Here is a 21,924-nt window from a genome sequence, read left to right on the forward strand (position 1 = left end):
TGTCCAAAATAATACTGGTACAGAAGAGAGAGTTAAACCGCTATAAATCTTACATGGCAGTCTTTTAAACAACCCAAAAGCTACAAACTAGTGTTTGAAATCAGTTACATTATCTCATTTCTACCTTATGATTCTATAAGAGGACACAAGACAATACAATAAAAATAAGTATCAACAGTAGGGGGTTCAAGAGAGAGAAGGACTGTAGGAGATCTCGTCCATCCCCCTAGATCAACAACATGAATGTACAAGGAATTCCATTTGCACATACACCAGCAGCAGGCACATTACTCCACCGAATCATCATTTATTAAGAGTTTCTTATTAAATTGTCAAGAGAAAAACTGGTTGTGCTACCATCATTGGGAAGGTCACAGGTGAAGGCAACCATAAAGGCAAATAATGTCATCAAACATTCATAAACACGGCAAGTCAGGACTCATTTGACCAAAAAGTTGACACCACCAGCAGCGTTTTCATGAATGTTTTCTGGAATAAAGAAACATGTTCTGGAGGAGCCTAGGACTGCCCCAAACAAGCAGAAACTGAAGATCTAAACTGTATAGTTACCTTGTGACTGATCAATCCCAGTGCCCCAACATCACAATTTAATCAAATTACACAAATCTGTCCCAAATTCTACTGATCCAAATGGATTAGAACAGAAAAGGATGGTGGTTCTAGATCACTCTCAGGGGTTCAAGATTTCAAATATTTCCACAAATTCTTTGGCACTGGTTAGAGAGTGAGTGGAAGGGGATTTCCACCTCCCATCACAATCCATGACTGAATGTTAAAGCTGGCTCATTCTTTACAGAATTAGGCAAGCCAACTAAAGAAAAACTACCCTGAAAAGAACTAACTGCATAGTTACATGAACATATAACTGTTACAGTATTTATATAAACTATGTCTACACTAGACTCCGATTGTCTTCTTATATTGAATTTACTTTGCATTGCCAATTCCTATTGGAATAGGAAACTAAAATTAATTTAATACTTAAAAATGGTTCTCCAATATAGCTCACTTATCAGAGTTCCAAAACCGGCAAAAATAATCCACCAATTTGTTGCTTGTATGGATTTCACTTGGTTCTCAAAAATAAAGCTGAGATTGTCACTACATTATATTACTTACATGTCCAGTCTTCCTCTAGTAAGAGTGATTACTGACAGAGAGGATGTTCAGCAACAGCAAATATATTTTAAACCTTGTTAAATGCTTGGCTGTCATATTTGTGGTTTTCAGTTCCACAACATATTAGTTCCAGTTTTTCCCTTATACAGTTAATAGAAATGCACTTTTACCACAGATAATATGATGGGAAAAAAACATGAATTACTTTGAGAATGGAATTATCCTGTCTGGTATTTTTGGTATCATAACCTTCCAATAAACAGCGACGAGTGGTATTTCCCGATCCAGCAAACTCTGCAAGGTTTAGGTCTGCAAAGCCCAGCTATTAAGAGAGAATGAAGAGTTAGATATTGTAGTATAATCCAGGGACACTTACTGTATGCACAATAATTAGTATTCATTATTAGCCTTTAATCACACTTGAATTAGAATGACTGCTTCATGCAGAAGGTATGGACTCAAAAAAATAAAAGGAAGAAGGAAGTAGTTACATTAGAAAAGAAGAGAAAAAAAACTGGTCTACAAAACCTCATAAATATTGTTAGAATTGATACTGTTTAATATGATTAAATGCCAAATGCTGCTCAGCTGTACTCTTAGTTTCAACTTACACCTAAAAAACCCTAGGAAGGCTTTTTAAATATTGAAAATCCCATACACACAAAAAATATAGAAGTAAAGACTTCCATCATTCTTGAGAGGCAAAGAAAAGCGAACTCCAAGAGAGGTGGGGGGAGATTTAAGTATGTCCAACCTACCTCTCAAATATCAGTACTTACCCAAAATTATCTTCCAGCTCATCTATTTTGTAGATCAGAATGATAGTATTCTAGCCTATTATTAAGCTAAAATATGTAAAGAGCATAAGAGAGCAAGAAGGAAGTATCAGTTTATAGAACAGATCATGTCTATTTACCTTTGCATATGCCTTTCCACCTTTTAACTCCTGCAAAAAGAAACATACACTAGTAACTAAACAAGTCATAAAAATTTAAAATATTGCCTTTTTGAAGGAATCCAACATGTACACATATTTTAAGAGATATCTGAACATAATATTGCCATAGTATTAGTCTATTATATTGCTAATTGTAACAGGAAGAGACCTTGTGTGCTTCTCCCAGCTTCTTCTCAAGCCTACCCAGGGACCCCATCAGGAAGCCAAGAAAGATCACCAGGAGGGGAGGGGAGAAGAGAAGTAAACTGCAGAAGCCTAACTTCTCCCCATCCAAGTGATGAAGGGGTGTGCATAACCCCCATCACTGTGGGACTGACCAACTACATACCCTGGTTTGTGAAATAAGCATTTTTGCAAAAAATAAATTTCAAACACCTACCCCTGAATGTTGAGGAACCAGCTAGTAATTAAATAAAAATGCAAACGTCCTCCAATTTATTTTCTAATGCATGCAGTTGGAAGGTTCCCAAAAAAAAAATCCCTGCTGCCTTCACAAAGTCACCTCAGGATAGATGGACAGCTGTTCAGTGCTACAGCACCAGTTTGTTTCTGCTGCTAGGGGTAAGGCGTGCAGGAGATGCACCTCTGGAGATCAGGAAAATCAAGCTAGTACATGGCACGAGTTCAGGGCCTCTAACGGTATGTCTACACTACAGCTGTGAATGAGTTTCCCAGCTCAGGTAGACAGACTTGTGGTAGTGGGACTTGAGCTAGCATCCTAAAAATGGCTGTGTGGACGCTGTGATTCTGGCAGAGACTCAGGCTAATCACCCACGCTCAAGCCCACCTGAGCCACTGGGCTTGAGCTCAGGAAGCTAGCTTGTGTCTTAACTGGAGCCACAACATCCACACAGCTATTTTTAGCACAGTACCTTGAGCCCTCCTAACACAAGTCTGTCTACTCCAGCTGAGAGGCAATTTCCCAGCTCCAATGTAGACATACCCTAAGCTTGCTGCTTCTTGCTCTTGACTTCTATGCACTGCATCAGTCACTGACCAGGAAGAGTTGGGCTTTTCCCAGGAAGAAAGTGAAGCCAGCTGTTACTGGATGAAAGAATAACCAGTTTAAATATATTTCTGCTACTCGTCCTTGAGTTCTTGTTGAAAAGTGAAGACATTACTGTTTCCTCATTCTAATCTTTTCAAAAGACTCTGAATTCCCACAGCAATAGAGAAGATCTGTTTGTGGCAGAGTAGAGAGATGCAGTCACCTTGTTACAACTGACAAAGGAACAACTGAACACATTCAATCTGCAGGCTCTTAAAAATTTCTGCTACATTTAGTACCTTAATATAATTGAAGGCAAGTTTTATAACTTGAGAGTTTTATCCTTCTGTAAGTACGTTGAAACTGCATCTGCACTGACCTACCTTGGTTATGTTACAACATAAATTATGAAAAGAAAGCTATCAAACAGGATAACTATCTGAAAATACCAGTGCGTATATAAAACACTATGAATGTTCCTTTTGAAATCATACAAATGCTTTGTGCTTCATATATTAACAAGGTACTTGAAAAATCATATAATGAAAGTAGCAACGTGCTTATACTGCTCAAGTTGTGAACCAGCAAAACCACTTAAAAAGAGTGCTAAGGATGTTGGACACAGGAGGCGGTTCTTAATTCAGAATGAATTTTAAAATTAATCATGGCTGTTATGCCATTTAGCTAGCATAAATTAAGTTCACAGTTACAGCTCCCTCAAATTACAATACAGTAACTCCTTGCTTAACATTGTAGTTACGTTCCTGAAAAATACAACTTTAAGCGAAACGATGTTGAGCAAATCCAATTTCCCCATAAGAATTAATGTAAATGGGGGTGGGGGGTAGGTTCCAGGGACATTTTTTTCACCAGACAAAAAAGACTATATATATATATATATATATATACACACATACACACACACACACACACACACACACACAAAGTTTTAAACAGACAACTTAATACTGGTACACAGCGATGATGATTGTGAAGCTTGGCTGAGGTGGTGAAGTCAGAGGGTGGGATATTTCCCAGGGAATGCCTTACCACTAAACGATGAACTATCAATTGGCTGAGCCCTCAAGGGTTAACTCGTTGTTAATGTAGCCTCACACTCTACAAGGCAGCACGAATGGAGGGAGGGAAGACAGCATGGCAGACAGACACACATTGTGTGCGTGTGTGTGAAATGCGCATTGCTCCTTTAGATACGCTGACCCCACTCTAGGTACACTACCTTTTTAAGTTGATCAGCAAGCTGAGACAGCAGCTTCAGCCAGGAAGCTCCTCTGTCCTGAGGCCTGTCGTGTGTCCTCCCCTGCTCTATAGGGGATGGGGTAAGCAGGCTGCAGGAGAAGGGGGGGGGGGGAAGGGGAACACCCTGACATTAGCTCCCCTCTTCCCCCCATCCCTCCCACACAGCAAGCAGGTGTCTCTGGGGAGTAGTTCCAAGGCAGAGTGCAGAAGCAGCACATAGCAGTGGGGGGAGGGACAGCTGAACTGCCGGCAATTGATAGCTCGCTGGGCGGCTGCCGCACAGGGAACTTAGGGTAGCGGGGGGCTGCCGGTCCACCCTGGTTCCAAGCCCCCACCAGCTAGCTCCAATGGGCTGCTCTTCCTGCAAGCAGTGGACAAAGCAGGCGGCTGCCAAACAACGTTATAAGGGAGCCTTGCACAACTTTAAATGAGTATGTTCTCTAATTTATCAGCAACGTAACAACGTTAACTGAGACGACTTTAAGTGAGGAGTTACTGTGTGAATTAGAGTTAAGTAAGCAAATGATCAGACAACAAAATTATGTTTACTACTACTGAGTATTTTACCTGGCTATAGCTACAATTCATTTTATAATGTCTGTTAGCTCTATAAAAATAGAGAGGACAGTAGTAAATGATCAGAGCTACAGTGGAAAAAAATTATGGTCTAGAAGAGGAAAAATGCTGTTTTTACCTTCCGTACAGATACTCTGCAGATGCAAGGATCCAGAATGCCTGTAGTGGCACTGGCACTCATTTTACACATAAATAAGAACTTCTTCTTCCAGTGAACAGAGTTTGCCTGCACGACCTCTCTGCAAAAAGGAGGGGGCGGAGAAGAAAGACAGCCATTATAAACAAACATCTAAAAAACAACATATGCAGTCAAAACCACAAAAGACCACTGGACAAATTTGAGTAATGTGATAGATCCAGGTCAGTTGGGTACAGCAGAGTAGCAGAAGGCAGATATACTGGCCACTGGATTAACAGTTTTCTGTTCCCTGACTGACCAGAGCAGGGGCTGCTCCAGGCTAATGAGAACATCTGACTCCAATTAACCTGCAAAGAGTCAGGTGAGGCCATTAAGCTAATGTGACCACCTGACTAATTAAGGCCTCTCTGATACTATAAAAGACTCACTCCAGTCAGGCAGAGGAGAGCCAGGGAGCCAGAGAAGGGGAAGTGTGGCTGAAGGGCTGGTTAATGAAGACATGCTCAAGTAATTGGTAAGGGAGAAGTAGGAGAGCTGTGAGGAAGTGGCCCAGGGAAATGTAGCAACTCTGGCAGTGAAAGGTTGGCTGCCAACAGCTGCTACCATTAGGCTCCCTGGGCTGGAACCCGGAGTAGAGGGCGGGCCTGGGTTCCCCCCAACCCACCACTACAGGAACACCTCCTAGGAGGGGAAGTCAGGCCCCTGTCAGGACAGGAGGCTAAACTATTCTGAAACAAGCCCCTAGGGACAACAGACTGGGAGTTCTCTCAGCAACCTCCTTGCTGGCTTATGATGAAAAGGGCTCAGTAGACTGTAACCCTGGCCCTAGAGAGCAAAGGGCTACGTGGAGGGTCGTAGTGAACCACTGAGGCTAGCATATACCGCGTAGAAGCACAGGACCCAGGGGGACAAGGTCGGAGCTCTGCCACAGTAAACATTGAGTTGAAGTGGCACAAACATGAATCACTATCAAAAACTTGGTTAAAAATGTCTATATATGGTGAAAAATTAAAACTTTCTTCCTTTTTTTAAAAAAAAAGTCTAACCATGTTTAGTACTTTCAGTGTTTAGTACAGCTCTTGTGACAGCCACAATGCAACATGCTGGGTGGAAAAAAAATTGACAACTAAGTTCATTTTCATAGAAAAGCAAAATGAAATGGTTGAGATGCATCTCAACCATGCAAGGGTACACAGACTTGACACTAAGAAGAAAGATGACTAGACTAACTGTTAGGACAGCAGTAATGGAAAGGATTTTATTTAAATTAGTTCATTTACTGTGCCTAAAAGTGAAGAGCTAAAGCCAACTAGCTTAAGTTAGGCATAACATAAGGAGGAATTGTACAAGTTTCTCCACAGTTTGTGCAAGACTCATCAATCCTGATATGTAACATCCCTGCTATTCCATTGAGGGCTCCAACATGACTGGTAGCCTCTAAAAACGACTCTTTCCATTTGGCAAAACTAAGTTAGTAAATGGAGCTTTGATGAGACCCAAGCAGAATTTCAATCCTTATCTTACAGAGATAGAAGACAAGTGCATTCACCCACTGCATCACCTGAGAATCTTAGACATTTAAAAAAAAGGCAAAACACACATACATAAGTGTTATTTGATTTTGTTTTTAAAGACTATTTGAAATATGGCAAATAGCTGAAGTTCTGTCCAAATCTTCCATTTAACCTCAAGACAAATCCAGCACAGGAAGTGGAAGTAGAAGCTTCCCTACACTCTTGTCAGTGTGAATCACTCCTGACGTGGACAGGGGAAAATATAGTTCGTTCTTACCAAAACAGAGAATTACAATCATGAGCTTTCCCTCTAGGTACAATACCAGGGATTTCATGTCTGAGGGAATAGGAAGGATGCAGTCTTTCTAGCTCATCCTTTAGGAGATTTTTCCTGGTTACTAGCAGTTGCAGACCTGCCAAGTGTCAAGCACTGGGAATGACATTCCTGTCTGCAGGCCCTATCTCATGCATCCAGTAGGGACTAAATAGGGTTTTCTTTACCATTAATCCTGACCACTGCAGGCCTATCTGGCTGGTTTCTCGTCTCCGTGGCAACTCACAACCATCATGGACTCCTTGACAGCAAGGAGATGATGGATGCTTCAGTGCGCTCTTCTCAGTAGAAGGTGGACAGGATGGTATCAGAGGCCGACGTGGATGGGAGAGTGGCTGAATAGGATAGGGGCAGATGGCCAATATGGAGGCTATTAAGATCATATGCAGAAGGGGAGAGGCTCCCCAAATTCCTCCACTAAACTCTAAATACCGCCATCCACCTTGTATGACAACCCCAGGCTTCCTCTCAGGAGTTCCTCCCAATTCCCGTCTGCCCAGCTCTTCAAGTTGCAGCTCGCTTGCCTTCCCCCACAAACCTTCCCACTTCTGAGGGGTGCAGAGAATGAACTTCTACCTTCCCCAACACCTGCTCCCACTCCTTGGGGAACCCTATAGGAAGAATAAGTGGCTTGTCACTGGTGAGAGACAACATACATGAAGCAGCACAGAACTTAGCATCTATGCAAGTTGTTTACTTTCTGTGGCTAGATAAGAGATAACAGAAATTATCCTCCCGCTCCAAGAAGCTACAAAAGGCAAGAATATCCTCCACGTTAGAATTCTCAGTCTGCTTTTTGGGGCTCAGGAACGTCAGGGGTGAGAAAGGTAGGAGTAGGAGAGAAATAAACTGCTTTTTTGATACATCAGGTGCCACTGCCAGGCTCTTACTTTCCTGCCCAGTTTGGCATGATTTTGGGGGCAACGAGGATTATATGCGGCTTTCTGCAGATGCATACGTCTGACAAGATGCTGTCTATCTGGGGCTTCTCCTCTATCCCTGGTTAGGGGCAAGGTGGCTTAGGCTTGCCTTGCTAATTGGTCCCAGTTTCTTCACAGTAGGGTGACTAGACAGCAAGTGTGAAAAATTGGGACAGGGGTGGGAGGGTAATAGGAGCCTATAGAAGACACCACCCCAAATATCAGGACTGTCCCTATAAAATTGGGACATCTGGCCACCCTACTTCACAGCCATTCCCAGAACAGTCTGTGTATTACAGTCCTGGCACTTCAGGGGCTTTGAGTCTAATTTTTTGACAATCACAAATCAGAACAAAAACAATGAAAGAAAAAACAAACAAACAAAAGGAACTGTGGCCATTGCCTGTGGGGGAAGACAGATGACTGGGGAAAGGAACCTTCCAGAAAGACAGCAGCTGAGGAAAACATGCCAGAAATTCTCAATCACACTTGGCTTTGCTGCCTGATGGTTTTGTGTGGAAAGTAGGAGCAGACAGAGGAAGAGCACAGGCCAGATTTTGTTAAACAGCTTTTTGTTCTGTTTTGCTTATGCCGATTTTCTTTAAGAGGATGAACAGGATAAGGAGATACCTGAAAGTTGTATTATATTGTATGCCATCAAAAGAGGCTGTAAATAAGGCCTTACTTAATTCACAATATTGCAGATTCCGCACCATTAGGCCTCCATTGCAATTCTGACAGTGAGCCCCCCCACTCTCAGTCCCTGGGTGGTCGACAGCAGAAAACTGCAGAAAAGTGATAATGGATTTTATTATTTGCAATAATGAAGTCCATTATTACTTTTCCATGATTTTCCATGGCTTGTCTGCAAACTCAGCTGCAATTCTTGGACAATCATCCCACGATTCAAGTAGGGCCTTAGCTATAAAATTATAAACAAAAATAATAATCCATCTGAATTTTCATATTTGATGTGAAGTTGGGTACTATTATTGCCCAAGTTTGAGTCTATTAAAATAAATGCTTAACTAAGCTGCTTTTACTTTCTGGGATATTTCAGATTGTGGAGCAACACCGCCACTGGTTTAGTTAGGCTAGACTGTTTGAATAACCTGAACAGTTGTCGGGGCTCAAGGGATAGCATATTTTGAATCCACTTAAGCATTTTCACTGCATTTTTTCCTCCTTTCATATTCTTCAATTAGTACTTTAACAGGTAATGCCCAAATGATGGGAAATTCTTATGCTGCTATCCTGTAGGGTCTTTTCTGAAACCCTAACTATTGTATTTAATGCCCCACCTTTGCCTACAGCACGTGCAGTACTAAGGTAACTAGTGCTTCAAGATTTGACCCAATATTGGCACTAAAGAGAATTCAGCAGTCATATATAAATACAGGATCCCTTTCTTCAGTTTTCTTGTGGGAAGTCTTAAATGTTCCTGTACATAAGGACCTTATGAATTATCCTATCCTGATCTCTACTTCCCCAAACTTTGGTGGCTTTGTGGAAGGGTGTGCGGGATGTATCGAATAGTGCTGTCATCTTTGGCAAGCTATTTTCCAAAACATGCAGTAACGATTTATTAAAAGCCAGAGGTAGCTTACAAGTACTGAAAATGATGGAATCATGTAACTGCGCCGATAAACCATTCATTCTGATACTGAACTCTTTAATTGACATTAAAGGGAATTTACACATTTCTCTCTAAATAGTAATGAGCTTATGGATGAAGTCACAAAGAAATGCACAAAATAAATAGTAGCATGAGACAGTCATTTATTTTAATAGAAATATATTCAAATATAAAAACACTGATTTACTATTAAGATAATTAAATGAGTAATTGTGTTCTTTTCTTTTTAATTGTATAGTTGGAGTAAACTTTTCTCTTTTAGGTAACTTTACTTCTCTTTCTTTCATATACCCAAGTTACAAAAAGTGAAAGCCATTTAGATAAAACAAGAACTTTGGCAGGCTGTTTTAAGTGAGCACCAATAATTCATTTGCAGTATTGTTGTAGCTGTGTTGGTCCCAGGATATGAGATAGACAAGGTAAGTCAGGTAATATCTTTTATTGGACTAATTTCAGTTGGAGAGAGAGACAGGCGCAAACTTCGTTGGTGATTAATAGCCACCACTCTGAGTGGGGGGGGTACGCTGATTTGGATAACGATACTGAACAGCTGATGGATTGAGTGACTAACAACAACTTTGTGTTGCTTCACAATGCAAAAACACAGCACATTTCTTTCTGCTAGATGGTCAAAAAAGTACCCGCCCGACCTTCGCTGGGTCAGTTTGCGAGGCGGCTGTTCACAACCAGTGAACCGTATAGTACTTGATAACTTTCCTCACAGCCAACATAGACCATCACTTATTCATATTGGGCTCTAGCCATGGGTGGCAGGTATTGTAGGCAGGGGGAGGCTGTGCCTCCCCCCACAGCCTAGCGTGGCCCTGCCTATGCTCCGCCTCCAGGCCAGGCCCCCTCCTACAGTTCCCAATGCTCTGCCCTGGCTAGCCCAGGCTGCTTGGGACTGGCCAGCCTGCCTTCCGCAGGGGTCCTCGCCCCCCAGCTGCCCGGCACAGGGGCTGGGGGCCAGGGGCTAGTCTCCCCCAAACAGCTGGGTCACCAGCTGCCCATGCCTCCAGCTACACATCATTTGAAACTCAATGAAGCACTGGTGGAATTTCTGCAAGGCAGACAGAGAGAAGTTCTGTGATGCACTGGAATGTAATGTGGTTACCATTCCGTTGCATTGTATCCCAGTCAATGAAGCCTACCATTGATTTCAAAGAGCCATTTATAAAGCTGCATGCTTAGCTACACTGCATGGATTGTCATCCAATTTACACTCCTTGTCTGAATGCTGAATGCAAAGCCTTGCTCAGGACATTCAAATTATCTGGTGACCTGGATATCACTGACCACCTGACTGAGTCTCTGGAAGGACTCTACGGAGAAGCTTGACTTCACCTATTCCAGCCAGCTGGACACTGCTCAATAACCTCCAGGTCAAAATCGCCCTCTGGTTAAGCCCAGCAAGGTTGTAAGCCACCTTCTGTGGGTAGCAAAATGTCCCACTGGAGAAGCGACTCAAAACGCAAAGTATATGATGAATGGCGCCAACTTCAACATCAGAATATGGGTAGAAGTTAACCAGAGCTATTCATGGTAGACGAGCTAGATAAGGCCCTTAACTCTATCAAGCTAGGCACAGGGGCAGGTTATGATAATATCTTGCTGGAATTCCTCAAGCACCTTGAGGTTACAGTGACTTACTAACTTCTACATATGGGACATCAATGAGAAGTTACCACACACTCTGTTTCAAGCAAAGATTACTGCCATTCTTAAGCTGGGAAAGGACCCCTACAACATGTCAAGTTACCACCCAATATCCTTGCTGTCAGTGTGTTTCAAGGTGTTTGAGCATTTGATCTGCCAACAAATCGCTCTGGATTTGAACAATGTCTTCCAGGTTGAGCAGGCTAGGAAAGGAGGCAGCACCTGTGATCAAGTCCTGGCCTTGACCATCTTTATCAAATGGTTTTCAACAAAATCTAAAGACAGAAGTAGTCTTCTTAGATTTGACCACAGTTTGGCACAGAGGGCTTTTATTTAAACTCTCTCGAGTTGCCCCGCTTTGGGCAGTTGAAATAATAGAGTTCTTTCTCTAAAACAGGAGGTTTAGAATACACATGGGCAACTGCTGTAGCTTTTGGAAGTGTCAGATCCAACGGCCTCCCTCATACTGTTCAATGTGTAAATCAACCACCTGCCAGCTACGCTCTCGCGTATCTATGCCATGACATCTGCTGCAGCTACCAAGCTCAGTCTCTCAGAAAGTGACAAGGCCTTGAATGAAGATACGAAGCTTCTGGCAGACTATTGTAGTCAATGGTGCCTGCAGCCGAGCGTTTCTAAAACCATTTCTACAGTATTCCATCTGCATAATGCAAGCTCAAGCCACGAGTTAAATGTTTCCCTCAATGGTCATTGCCTGCAGCATGATCCAAACCTAGTTTACATCAGTGTGATTGGATAGGTCATTAACATATCACAACCATTTGAGGACGACCGCAGTCGAAGTCAGCAGTCAAAACAACCTGCTCAGAAAATACTGGTCCACAATTTTTAAGAAGTAGTCTGCTCTAGAGATAGCACATTTTTATTTATTATGTATTTTGATGTGCTGAATTCAAATATGACAATTAAAACAACTGATTGGCTACTGTTTCAAAGATATTTAAGTTTTTACATTTTATGTCTATGTATGTTTTAATCATAAATTGTAAACCTAGGTCTTTTCATGTGTTTATGGTTGCTTTACATGATAATATTTCACCTGTCCTCTTTATGTAACACTTTAAAAATCAGCAAAAGGGTTATATAAATAAAATTTATTATGAAACAAAAGGCAAAAAACTATTATGTACATAGTTTAGTCCTATTCAGTGTCTACTCGGCACTTCTTGGCTTGTCTCTTGTATTCATTAAATGGAGCATCTCTTGTCACCGTCCAGCAATAGTCTGCAAGCATTGATGGGCTCCATTTGCCCTGATAGCGTTTCTCCATTGTTGCAATGTCCTGGTGAAATCGCTCGCCGTGCTCGTTGCTCACTGCTCCGCAGTTGGGTGGAAAAAAAATCTAGATGAGAGTGCAAAAAATGTCTCTTTCGTGACATGTTGCAACCAAGGCTTTTGTGTGCCTTGAGGAGGTTTTCCACCAACAGCCTGTAGTTCTCTGCCTTGTTGTTTCCGAGAAAATTTATTGCCACTAACTGGAAGGCTTTCCACGCCGTCTTTTCCTTGCCACGTAATGCATGGTCAAATGCATCATCTCGAAGAAGTTCACGCATCTGAGGACCAACAAAGACACCTTCCTTTATCTTAGCTTCACTTAACCTTGGAAATTTTCCACGGAGGTACTTGAAAGCTGCTTGTGTTTTGTCAATGGCCTTGACAAAGTTCTTCATCAGACCCAGCTTGATGTGTAAGGGTGGTAACAAAATCTTCCTTGATTCAACAAGTGGTGGATGCTGAACAGTTTTCCTCCCAGGCTCCAATGACTGTCAGAGTGGCCAAGCTTTCTTGATGTAGTGGGAATCTCTTGCACGACTATCCCATTCGCAGAGAAAACAGCAGTACTTTGTGTATCCAGTCTGCAGACCAAGCAAGAGAGCAACAACCTTCAAATCGCACAAAGCTGCCACTGATGTTGGTCATAGTTTATGCACCTCAAAAGTTGTTTCATGTTGTCATAGGTTTCCTTCATATGGACTGCATGACCAACTGGAATTGATGGCAAAACATTGCCATTATGCAGTAAAACAGCTTTAAGACTCATCTTCGATGAATCAATGAACAGTCTCCACTCATCTGGATCGTGAACGATGTGGAGGGCTGCCATCACACCATCAATGTTGTTGCAGGCTACAAGATCACCTTCCATGAAGAAGAATGGGACAAGATCCTTTTGACGGTCACGGAACATGGAAACCCTAACATCACCTGCCAGGAGATTCCACTGCTGTAGTCTGGAGCTCAACAGCTCTGCCTTACTCTTGGGTAGTTCCAAATTCCTGACAAGGTCATTCAGTTCACCTTGTGTTATAAGGTGTGGTTCAGAGGAGGAGGATGGGAGAAAATGTGGGTCCTGTGACATTGATGGTTCAGGACCAGAAGTTTCATCCTCTTCCTCTGACTCAAGTGAGAATGATTCTGGTGCATCAGGAACCGGCAGTCCTTCTCTGTGGGGTACTGGGCGTATAGCTGATGGAATGTTTGGATAATGCACAGTCCACTTTTTCTTCTTTGACACACCTTTCCCAACTGGAGGCACCATGCAGTAGTAACAATTGCTGCTATGATCTGTTGGATCTCTCCAAATCATTGGCACTGCAAAAGGCATAGATTTCCTTTTCCTATTCAACCACTGGTGAAGATTTGTTGCACAAGTGTTGCAGCATATGTGTGGAGCCCACCTCTTGTCCTGATCTCCAGTTTTGCAGCCAAAAGAAAGGTGATAGGCTTTCTTAACCATAGTGGTTATACTGCGCTTTTGTGGTGCAAAAGTCACTTCACCACAAACAGAGCAGAAGTTATCTGCACTGTTCACACAAGTACAAGGCATCTCTGCTCACTTTGGCTAAACAGAAACGTGTCCCTTTGCAAAATCAAACACTGACAAATAAGAGAGCACAACACTATATGATTTCTAGAGCTGATCTAGGGCAATTTGTTCAGCAGAGTGACGTAAGCTTCGTTATGATTGCATGACTTCTAGGAATAACATGATGCAATTCATATGATGTATGACGCAATACCAGCTTCAGATTGCATCATTCATTGTTTTGCCTAGAAAGCAAGTACTGTCCAAACCCAGTCATAGATTTAGTCATAGATCCAGTCAAAAATGTATTTTAACCATTTCTGGTTTAAATTGAGATCCCTTCCCTTTATAACTCACTTATCCTCCGCCATTCCCAAGCCAAGGGTCGTATATACTGATCCAATAGCATATCTTGAAAACTAGAGCCAATCAACAATTTTAAGCATCATTTTCATCCTCAGTGACCCAGAATTAGTAAAGTTTGACTACATTTATTTCAGAAGCATTTTGGCTGTAGAGCACTGAAATTGGCCTGTTCAACCTGGGGTGCAAGCGCCCGACGCTTAGATCATCAGCCCTTGCCCTCTGCTATACAACAGCAGATTACTGTGCTCCTGTCTCATGTCGCTCATCTCACATGAGGCTGGTCGACATAGAGCTTAACAAAACTATGCGTATTGTTACTGTGACTTTACAGGCACCTCTGTTGCCATGGCTATCGATACTTAGCAACATAGTACTGCCCTATATTCGCCATGGAAAGGCCTCTGTCACGCTGCTTGCCAAGTTCCATGAGAATAGCAACCTGCCATTTTATGCAGATCTCTTCAATCAGGTACTGGGCCGATTATAAATATTTGCACTGTAAAAAAGATAAATCTACAAGTCGAAGCATGAAGGAGCATAGGAATGTTTAGCTTATCTGGCATGTAAATACCTTGCAATGCTGGCTACAACAGTGTCATTCGACCGCCTCTTCTCACGTTCAGGTGACACTGTAAGTAAGAAGTGGGCAGCACTATCTCCTGTAAATGTAAACAAACTTGTTTGTTTTAGTGATTGGCTGAACAAGAAGTAGGACTGAGTGGACTTGTAGGCTCTAAAGTTTTATTTTTTTTTTTTGAGGGAAGTTATTTAAAAAAATAATTCTACATTTGTAAGTTGCACTTTCACGATAAAGAGATTGCACTACATACTGTACTTGCATGAGATGAATTTAAAAATATTTTTTTACAGTGCAAATATTTATAGTAAAAATATAAAGTGAGTACTATACACTTTGTATTCTGTGTTGTAATCAAAATCAATATTTGAAAATGTGGAAAAACATCCAAAAATAGAATACATTTAAATTGGTATTCTATTATTGTTTAACAGTGTGATTAAAACTGTGATTAATCATGATTAATTTTTTTAATCGAGTTAATCGCTTGAGTTAACTGCGATTAATTGACAGCTCTAGTTGCCAGGCTTTTAAGTTGTTTGTTATAAAAGGATGGAGTAAAGATGCTCTATCCATTGCACATATGTATCATTAAACTGATGATTTTACAAGGTTTAAAGGCTATAAAAATGTGGATTCCTACCATAAGGGATTTCCAAAAAGCACCATTTATTTCCCCTCACACGGATAGTTACACCTATCCATTTCAGAGAACCACTAACATTCCATTACACTCCAGTAACAAGATAATCAAAACAAACAAACCAAAAAAGCCTTATCCTAGCATATATAGTTTAAAAAACAAAAACCAACAAAAAAAACTTTTGACTTGAATGGTTCTTACTTCAAGTGTTCCACATGCAAATTTTAGGTTTACTGAGTCTCCAGAGAATTCATACAGGGCATGTTTTAATATTTGTGATTTTTCTGCAGACACATTATCAGTACTCAAGCAAACAAGTCAATAAACTGTTATAAACGTCAACTTTTAAGAACCACATCACAATTTCTGAGACTTCTTATTTCATGTGCAAAGCTTTCCCCACTATACACACAAAATATTGATTGGTTGCCATGGATATGAACTCAATGACTACTTGGTAACTATGACTGTGCTAATGGACACACTGGTGAAAGCCTTCTGTTATGAGTCAGTTTCCTGTGAGCCTCATTGCATCATTTCACCAGGTAAAACGCAAAGACAGTTGTTACTCCTTGACAAATCAAACGCAGTTTTGTAACTAATGTTACAATGTTAAAAGAAGATGAACACTGGCAGTAGGAGTAAGCTAAGACTGATGCAAAGCAACAATCAATATCAAACTTTACATACAGGAAGGATCATAACTTATGCCATGCTAACTTGCAAATAAACTGATGCAAATAAACTATATTTGGTGATTTGCTGACACTTTCATGTGGCATAAAGCCTCAAATGTAGGACTAACTGTAAATACAGCTCTTCTCCAGGCCAGCATTGTATGTCTGATGCAGAGCAGGGTTATTTTTTCGTTTTGGGGATTCTGTAGTAGATAGGCCTGGTTTACACTACAGAGTTAGGTCAACATAAGTCACCTTGCATCAACCTATTTCTGCATATGTCTAAAGGCAGATTTGTCTCTGGCAGACCTCAGTGCCCCATTACAGCAACACAGAGTGTAAACACTGTGTGACTTTTGTCAATCCTAATAGTCCTTGAGCAGCTGTTTCACAATGTCCCATTCCCTACAAAAGTGACTACTCTGGTCACAGTTGTAAATTCCACTGCCATGGGCCACCTTTTAAAATTTCCCATATGTTTTTTAAATGCCTTTTCCTGCTTGCCAAAGTGGGCAATAATACTTACACAACCAAGGTGAGCTGCTAACTCTATGCACTGGGTGGACTCCTGCCTGGAGAAAACAGGAGGTATTGGATCTCCTGGGCCTGTGGGGAGAAGAGGCTGTGCAAGCAAAGCTACAGACCAGCTTTGGAAACATGGACATCTATAAAAGGTTGCACGAGGAATGCAGGCAAAGGGGTATGACAGGGATCAGCAGCAGTGCCGTGTGAAAGCGAAGGAACTGTGGCCGGCATACCACGAGGCCAACAATCAATCTGGTGCTGAGCTGCAGACCTGCCACCTTAACAACAAGCTACATGGTATACTTGGCAGAGATCCCACCAGCACCCTGCAAACCACCATGGATACCTCCGAGGAGCCCAAGACAGAGACCCTCCCCACCTTCCCACAGTCAAGAGGACGAAGATGCGGCAGGGGTGGGGATACCTGCCATAAGCGAGGACCTGTTTCGAGACTCCACCACAGTCTAGCCAGTCCTGCCAGCCAAGCATGTACAAGCCCAATGAAGGGAAAGGGACGGTGATGGTCCACGCTCCTGGGGTCAGGGCAGCATGGACTATCAGTCACAGTCCATAAAGCAGCCCTTCAGTGCAGGGCAGCGTGGCCTAGCGGCCGGAGTCTATAGCGCCCCCTTTGGTGCAGGGCAGCGCGGCCTAGCGGCCAGAGGCTATAGCGCTGGGGTGTGGCTGCCCCGGTAGGAGGGCCCCGGCCCACCCGACTCCACCGGGCCCCGACACAGGGCCCTAACTGCTTACCACTGACTCAGCGGGGAGGTCCTGCCGAAACACACCGAGTTTCCCTGGGTGGGAGGTACCACTCCAACACTCTCCCTGGGTCACTTCCTACCTGAGTCTGTGATGAGGTTTCCCATGAGACATCGATTCCCCTGTGCTCGGCCGGTCCAGTCGTCTCCAGGGTCTCCTCCAGTTGCTGGGGTGCAGGCGGGCCATGGACGGCTGCGATTCCCGGTGTATTCAGAGGCTGTGGCTGGCCCTCCGCAGGAGCTTCTCTGGCAGGTCCTTCCCCTGCGGCCTCCAGCCCAGAATGAGCCAGTCTCCCTCCTTTTATACCGCTAGAGCACTCAGAGCATGCCCAGTCTTGCCAGGGACTCCCGCTGTCAAAATCTGGGGCTTAACCCTGTCTGAATTAGTGCAGGGTAAGCGACCCCGTCATGCCCTCCCACCCCCTTAAGAAGGACCACCCCCGGGGGTGGTCCGTCTCACCGTCCACCTCTCCCAGTCTAGAAAAGAAATCCGCGTTAGCGTGCGCCTTACCCGGACGATGAAACATGCAGAAGTCGTATGGTTGGAGTGACAGGTACCAGCGCATGATTCGAGGGTTTGCATCTTTCATGCTGTTTATCCACCTAAGGGGAGCATGGTCAGTGATCAATTTGAAGGTGTTCCCCAGTAAATAATAGCGCAGAGCGTCGATAACCCATTTCACGGCCAGGGCCTCTTTCTCTATCGTTGAATAGTGTTGTTCTTGAGGAAATAATTTGCGACTCAGGTACAGTACTGGGTGTTCCTCCCCCTCCCATTCTTGGGAGAGCACGGCCCCTAAGCCTACCTCTGAAGCGTCGGTTTAGAGTATGAACTCCTTTGTAAAATCAGGGTGCCGCAGGACTGGTTCCTGCGTGAGCCATTCTTTCAGGATCCTGAAGGCCTTGCCACACGAATCGGACCACTGTACCTGTCGCAGCTGAGAATTCTTCGTCAGGTCTGACAAGGGGGCAGCAATGGACACGAAGTCTGGTACAAAGCGGCGATAGTACCTGGTCAGTCCCAAAAATGGCGCACCTGCTTCTTTGTTTTGGGTGTGGGTGTATCCATAAGGGCTTGCACCTTATTGATTTGGGGGTACAATTTCCATCCCCCTATGATGTACCCAAGGTAGGTCACCTCTTCCTGTCCGAGATGGCATTTCACAGGGTTGGCTGTGAGTCCGGCTGCTCTGAGGGCCTGGAGGACCCCGGTGAGGTGTCTGAGGTGATCCTTCCAGTTGTTACTGTAGGCCACAATGTCGTCTATATACACCGCTGCGTATTGGTCATGAGGTAGCAAGAGCTTATTCATCAGCCGCTGAAAAGTCGCTGCGGCCCCGTGTAACCCGAACGGCATAGTTACAAAGTGGAAGAGACCGAATGGTGTTGGGAAGGCAGTTTTTTCCCGGGAATTTGGTGTAAGAGGGATTTGCCCGTACCCTTTGGTTAAATCTAGGGTTGACAAATACCTCGCTCCCCCGAATCTTTCGGGGAGTTCTTCCACCCGTGACATTGAGTACGCATCGAACCGTGAGATAGCGTTTACCTTCCGGAAATCGATACAGAAGCGGGGGCAGGGGGGTCCCGTCGGGTTTTGGGACCAAAACGATTGGACTGTGCCATTCACTCTTTGACTCCTCGACTACGCCCATCTCCAGCATCGTATCCAATTCCTGTCATACTGTGGCCCACATCTTCCGGGGCAATGGTTGATGGCTGTCTCTCACCTTCTGCACGGGCGTCGTCGCGATATGATGGCTCATAAGATTGGTTCGTCCCAGGCGTGTTGATAGCATGTTGAGGAAATCCTTTATGAGCTGCAATATTTGTTCCCGCTATGCTGTGGTGAGGCCGGTCCCCAGTGTAGCTGGCCTTGGGTCTAGAGGTTCCTCGGCTAGCAGTCCCAGGTCAGGGTCCGGGGGCGACGGAATGATGAATAAGGCCTCTCTGGCCTTCCATGCCTTCAAAAGATTCACGTGGTATATCAGAGTGTCCCTCCGGCGTCCGGGTAACCGGACTTCATAATCTACGGGCCCGACCCATTGGATCACCTCGTAAGGCCCCTGCCACTTGGCCAGGAGCGTTGAGTCGGCTGAGGGCAACAAGAGCAACACCCGGTCTCCAGGGTCAAAACTCCTTACCTTAGTGCCTCTGTTATATACCCGTTCCTGTGTCTCTTGGGCCCGCAGCAGATTCTCCCGGGTGAAAGTTCCCAAGGCTTGGACCCGTTCTCGGAGACGTAGCACATACTGAGTGGTCCCGAGTACTCACGACTCCTGTGCCTCCCAGTCTTCTCTCAGGAGATCCAGGATTCCTCGGGTCTGCCTGCCATACAAAAGTTCGAAGGGTGAGAACCCGGTTGATGCTTGGGGTACCTCCCTTATGGCGAGCAGCAGGGCTGGGAATAGTGTGTCCCAATGACTGGGGTCTTCCTCCACGAACTTCCTCAACATGGACTTCAGATTACCATTAAAACGCTCCACTAGACTGTCTGTGATGGTACACCGACGTTCGGAGGGTCCATATATTCAGGAGGCAGCACAGCTCAGCTATCAGTTTCGAGGATACGTTAGTCCCTTGGTCAGTCAGGATCTCCGCGGGTATCCCAACCCTAGCGAAGACCTTCACGAGTTCGGTGGCAATCACCGGCGACGTGGCTGCTCGGAGGGGAACAGCCTTGGGGTAACGTCCCACGTAGTCCACGATCACTAAAATAAATCTGTTCCCTGTCTTGCTTCTTTCTAAGGGTCCAACCAAGTCCATTCCGATGAGTTCGAAGGTACACCGACCACAGGCAGGGGTATTAACAGGGCTCAGGGTACACCCTTTGGTCCGACCCGCTGGCATTCCGGGCACGACGCGCAATACTCCCGAACCTCTTGGTGAATGCCGGGCCAAAAAAAAAAAAAAAAAAAAACAGCAGGCCACCCTCTGAAGGGTCTTTTCTCGTCCCAGATATCCTGCCCACGGGTTTGCGTGCACTAACTGTAGGAGGCCTTGTCGCAACCTCTGGGGAACCAACAACTGCCGAAGCGTTTCCGGTGTTCGTGGTTCCTGAACCACCTGATATAGGTGGTCCCGCTGGATCTCAAACCAAGGCCCCTGTGGAGGTTGCGTAGGTGTGTCCTCTTCAGGGCCGGGAACGGTGGCCTGCTCCCAGGCCCTACTCAGAGTCGGGTCTTCTCTCTGCTCCCTCACGAAGTCAATGTCCCGCTCCAGCTCTGTCTGCGAGTCTTCCACGGAGGGATGTCGGGTGTTAGCGGGCGCCCTCCCCGCCATAGACATCACTTCCCCGGGGTCTGCCTCCAGTGTGTCTCCGAGCAGTCCCCTTCCTGGGGACATAGCCCCTTCCATTTGTGAAGCGGGTGGTTGATACTGCAGAAGGATCTCCCGAAATTCTGGCCAGTCTCGTCCCAGGACTAAGGGTCATGCCCATGTGGAGGACTTCCTCCCGCTGGCCAATCTCAATCCTCACCCAGGCCGTGGGGTAAGGGCAGATGTCCCCCCCCCCCCCCCGAGAGTCTAAGATCCGGGACCAGCCCCTCCCGTAAGAGGATCTGACTGCATCCCGAGTCCACAAGAGCATTTGTGGGGGTCCCCTCTACTCACACAGAGATCACTAATTTTCCCGGCCCCCTTTTCCAGGCTCGGTGTCCGGCCACCCACATTTGCCCATAGTTGCAATCCATGAAGGGGCAGTCCAGCCGAAAATGTCCCTTGTCTGCACCCCCAACAGCGATTCCGGCCTTCTGAAGGTCCAAGGCCTTCCCTTGACAGGCTCCGCCCCCCTTGTGGGGGCCATTCCCTTCTAATCGGAGTCCTTGGAACTCTGTGCCTGGGTTCAGGCCTGGGAGGCTTAGTGGGTGTGGAGCGGGTGTTGGACGGAGATTCCCGAGCCCCGAGGGCTTCCTTTGTCTGGCCCATCTCTCCTGCTCGGGTTTCCGGACCTCCATGGGAGTGCCTCGGCTCCTTCGGCCGCCAAGTAGTCCTCCATCAGGCCCATGGCTGCTGACAGGGTCGCCAGCCGGTGACATGGCACACATGCTTTCCCTCCTGCCGGGAGGATCTGTGTGAACTGTTCAAGCGCCACCATCTCCGCCACCTGAGGCCCAGTCAAGCCTTCTGGCTCCAACCATCTCCAACAGTGATCCCGTACCTGTTGGGCCACGGCCCGAGGTCGAACCCCAGGAGGATACTGCTCTTTACATAGGCGCTGGCGGTACATCTCAAGGCTAATGCCGGTCTGGTTTAAAATGGCCGCTTTCACCCAGGGGTACTCCAAGGACTCTCAGGGATCAAGCTTACGGTAGGCCGTCTGTGCCTGTCCCATCAAATAAGGGGCTAGCATGGTGGCCCAGCGCTCTGGGGGCCACCGAGCAGCGGTGACGACTCGTTCGAATGTGACCAGGAATGCCTCGGGGTCGTCG

At 45.1% G+C, this 21,924-nt stretch overlaps 1 protein-coding gene across 3 annotated transcripts in view; it reads right to left on the reverse strand.

Moving 5' to 3' along the window:
- The window catches only part of FAM102B (family with sequence similarity 102 member B), a 51,167-nt gene that overhangs the window by 18,463 nt on the left and 10,780 nt on the right, over nt 1-21,924 (reverse strand). For all 3 annotated transcript variants that reach the window (XM_034779527.1, XM_034779528.1, XM_034779529.1), the window contains exons 2-4: nt 5,041-5,161; nt 2,057-2,086; nt 1,346-1,462 (exon numbers count right to left, since the gene is read on the reverse strand). In XM_034779527.1, the coding sequence (XP_034635418.1) occupies nt 1,346-1,462; nt 2,057-2,086; nt 5,041-5,161 (268 nt within the window). The remainder of the gene's footprint in view (nt 1-1,345; nt 1,463-2,056; nt 2,087-5,040; nt 5,162-21,924) is intronic.

The sequence above is a fragment of the Trachemys scripta genome, chromosome 8 (assembly GCF_013100865.1).
Source record: "Trachemys scripta elegans isolate TJP31775 chromosome 8, CAS_Tse_1.0, whole genome shotgun sequence".
Lineage (NCBI taxonomy): Eukaryota > Metazoa > Chordata > Testudines > Emydidae > Trachemys > Trachemys scripta.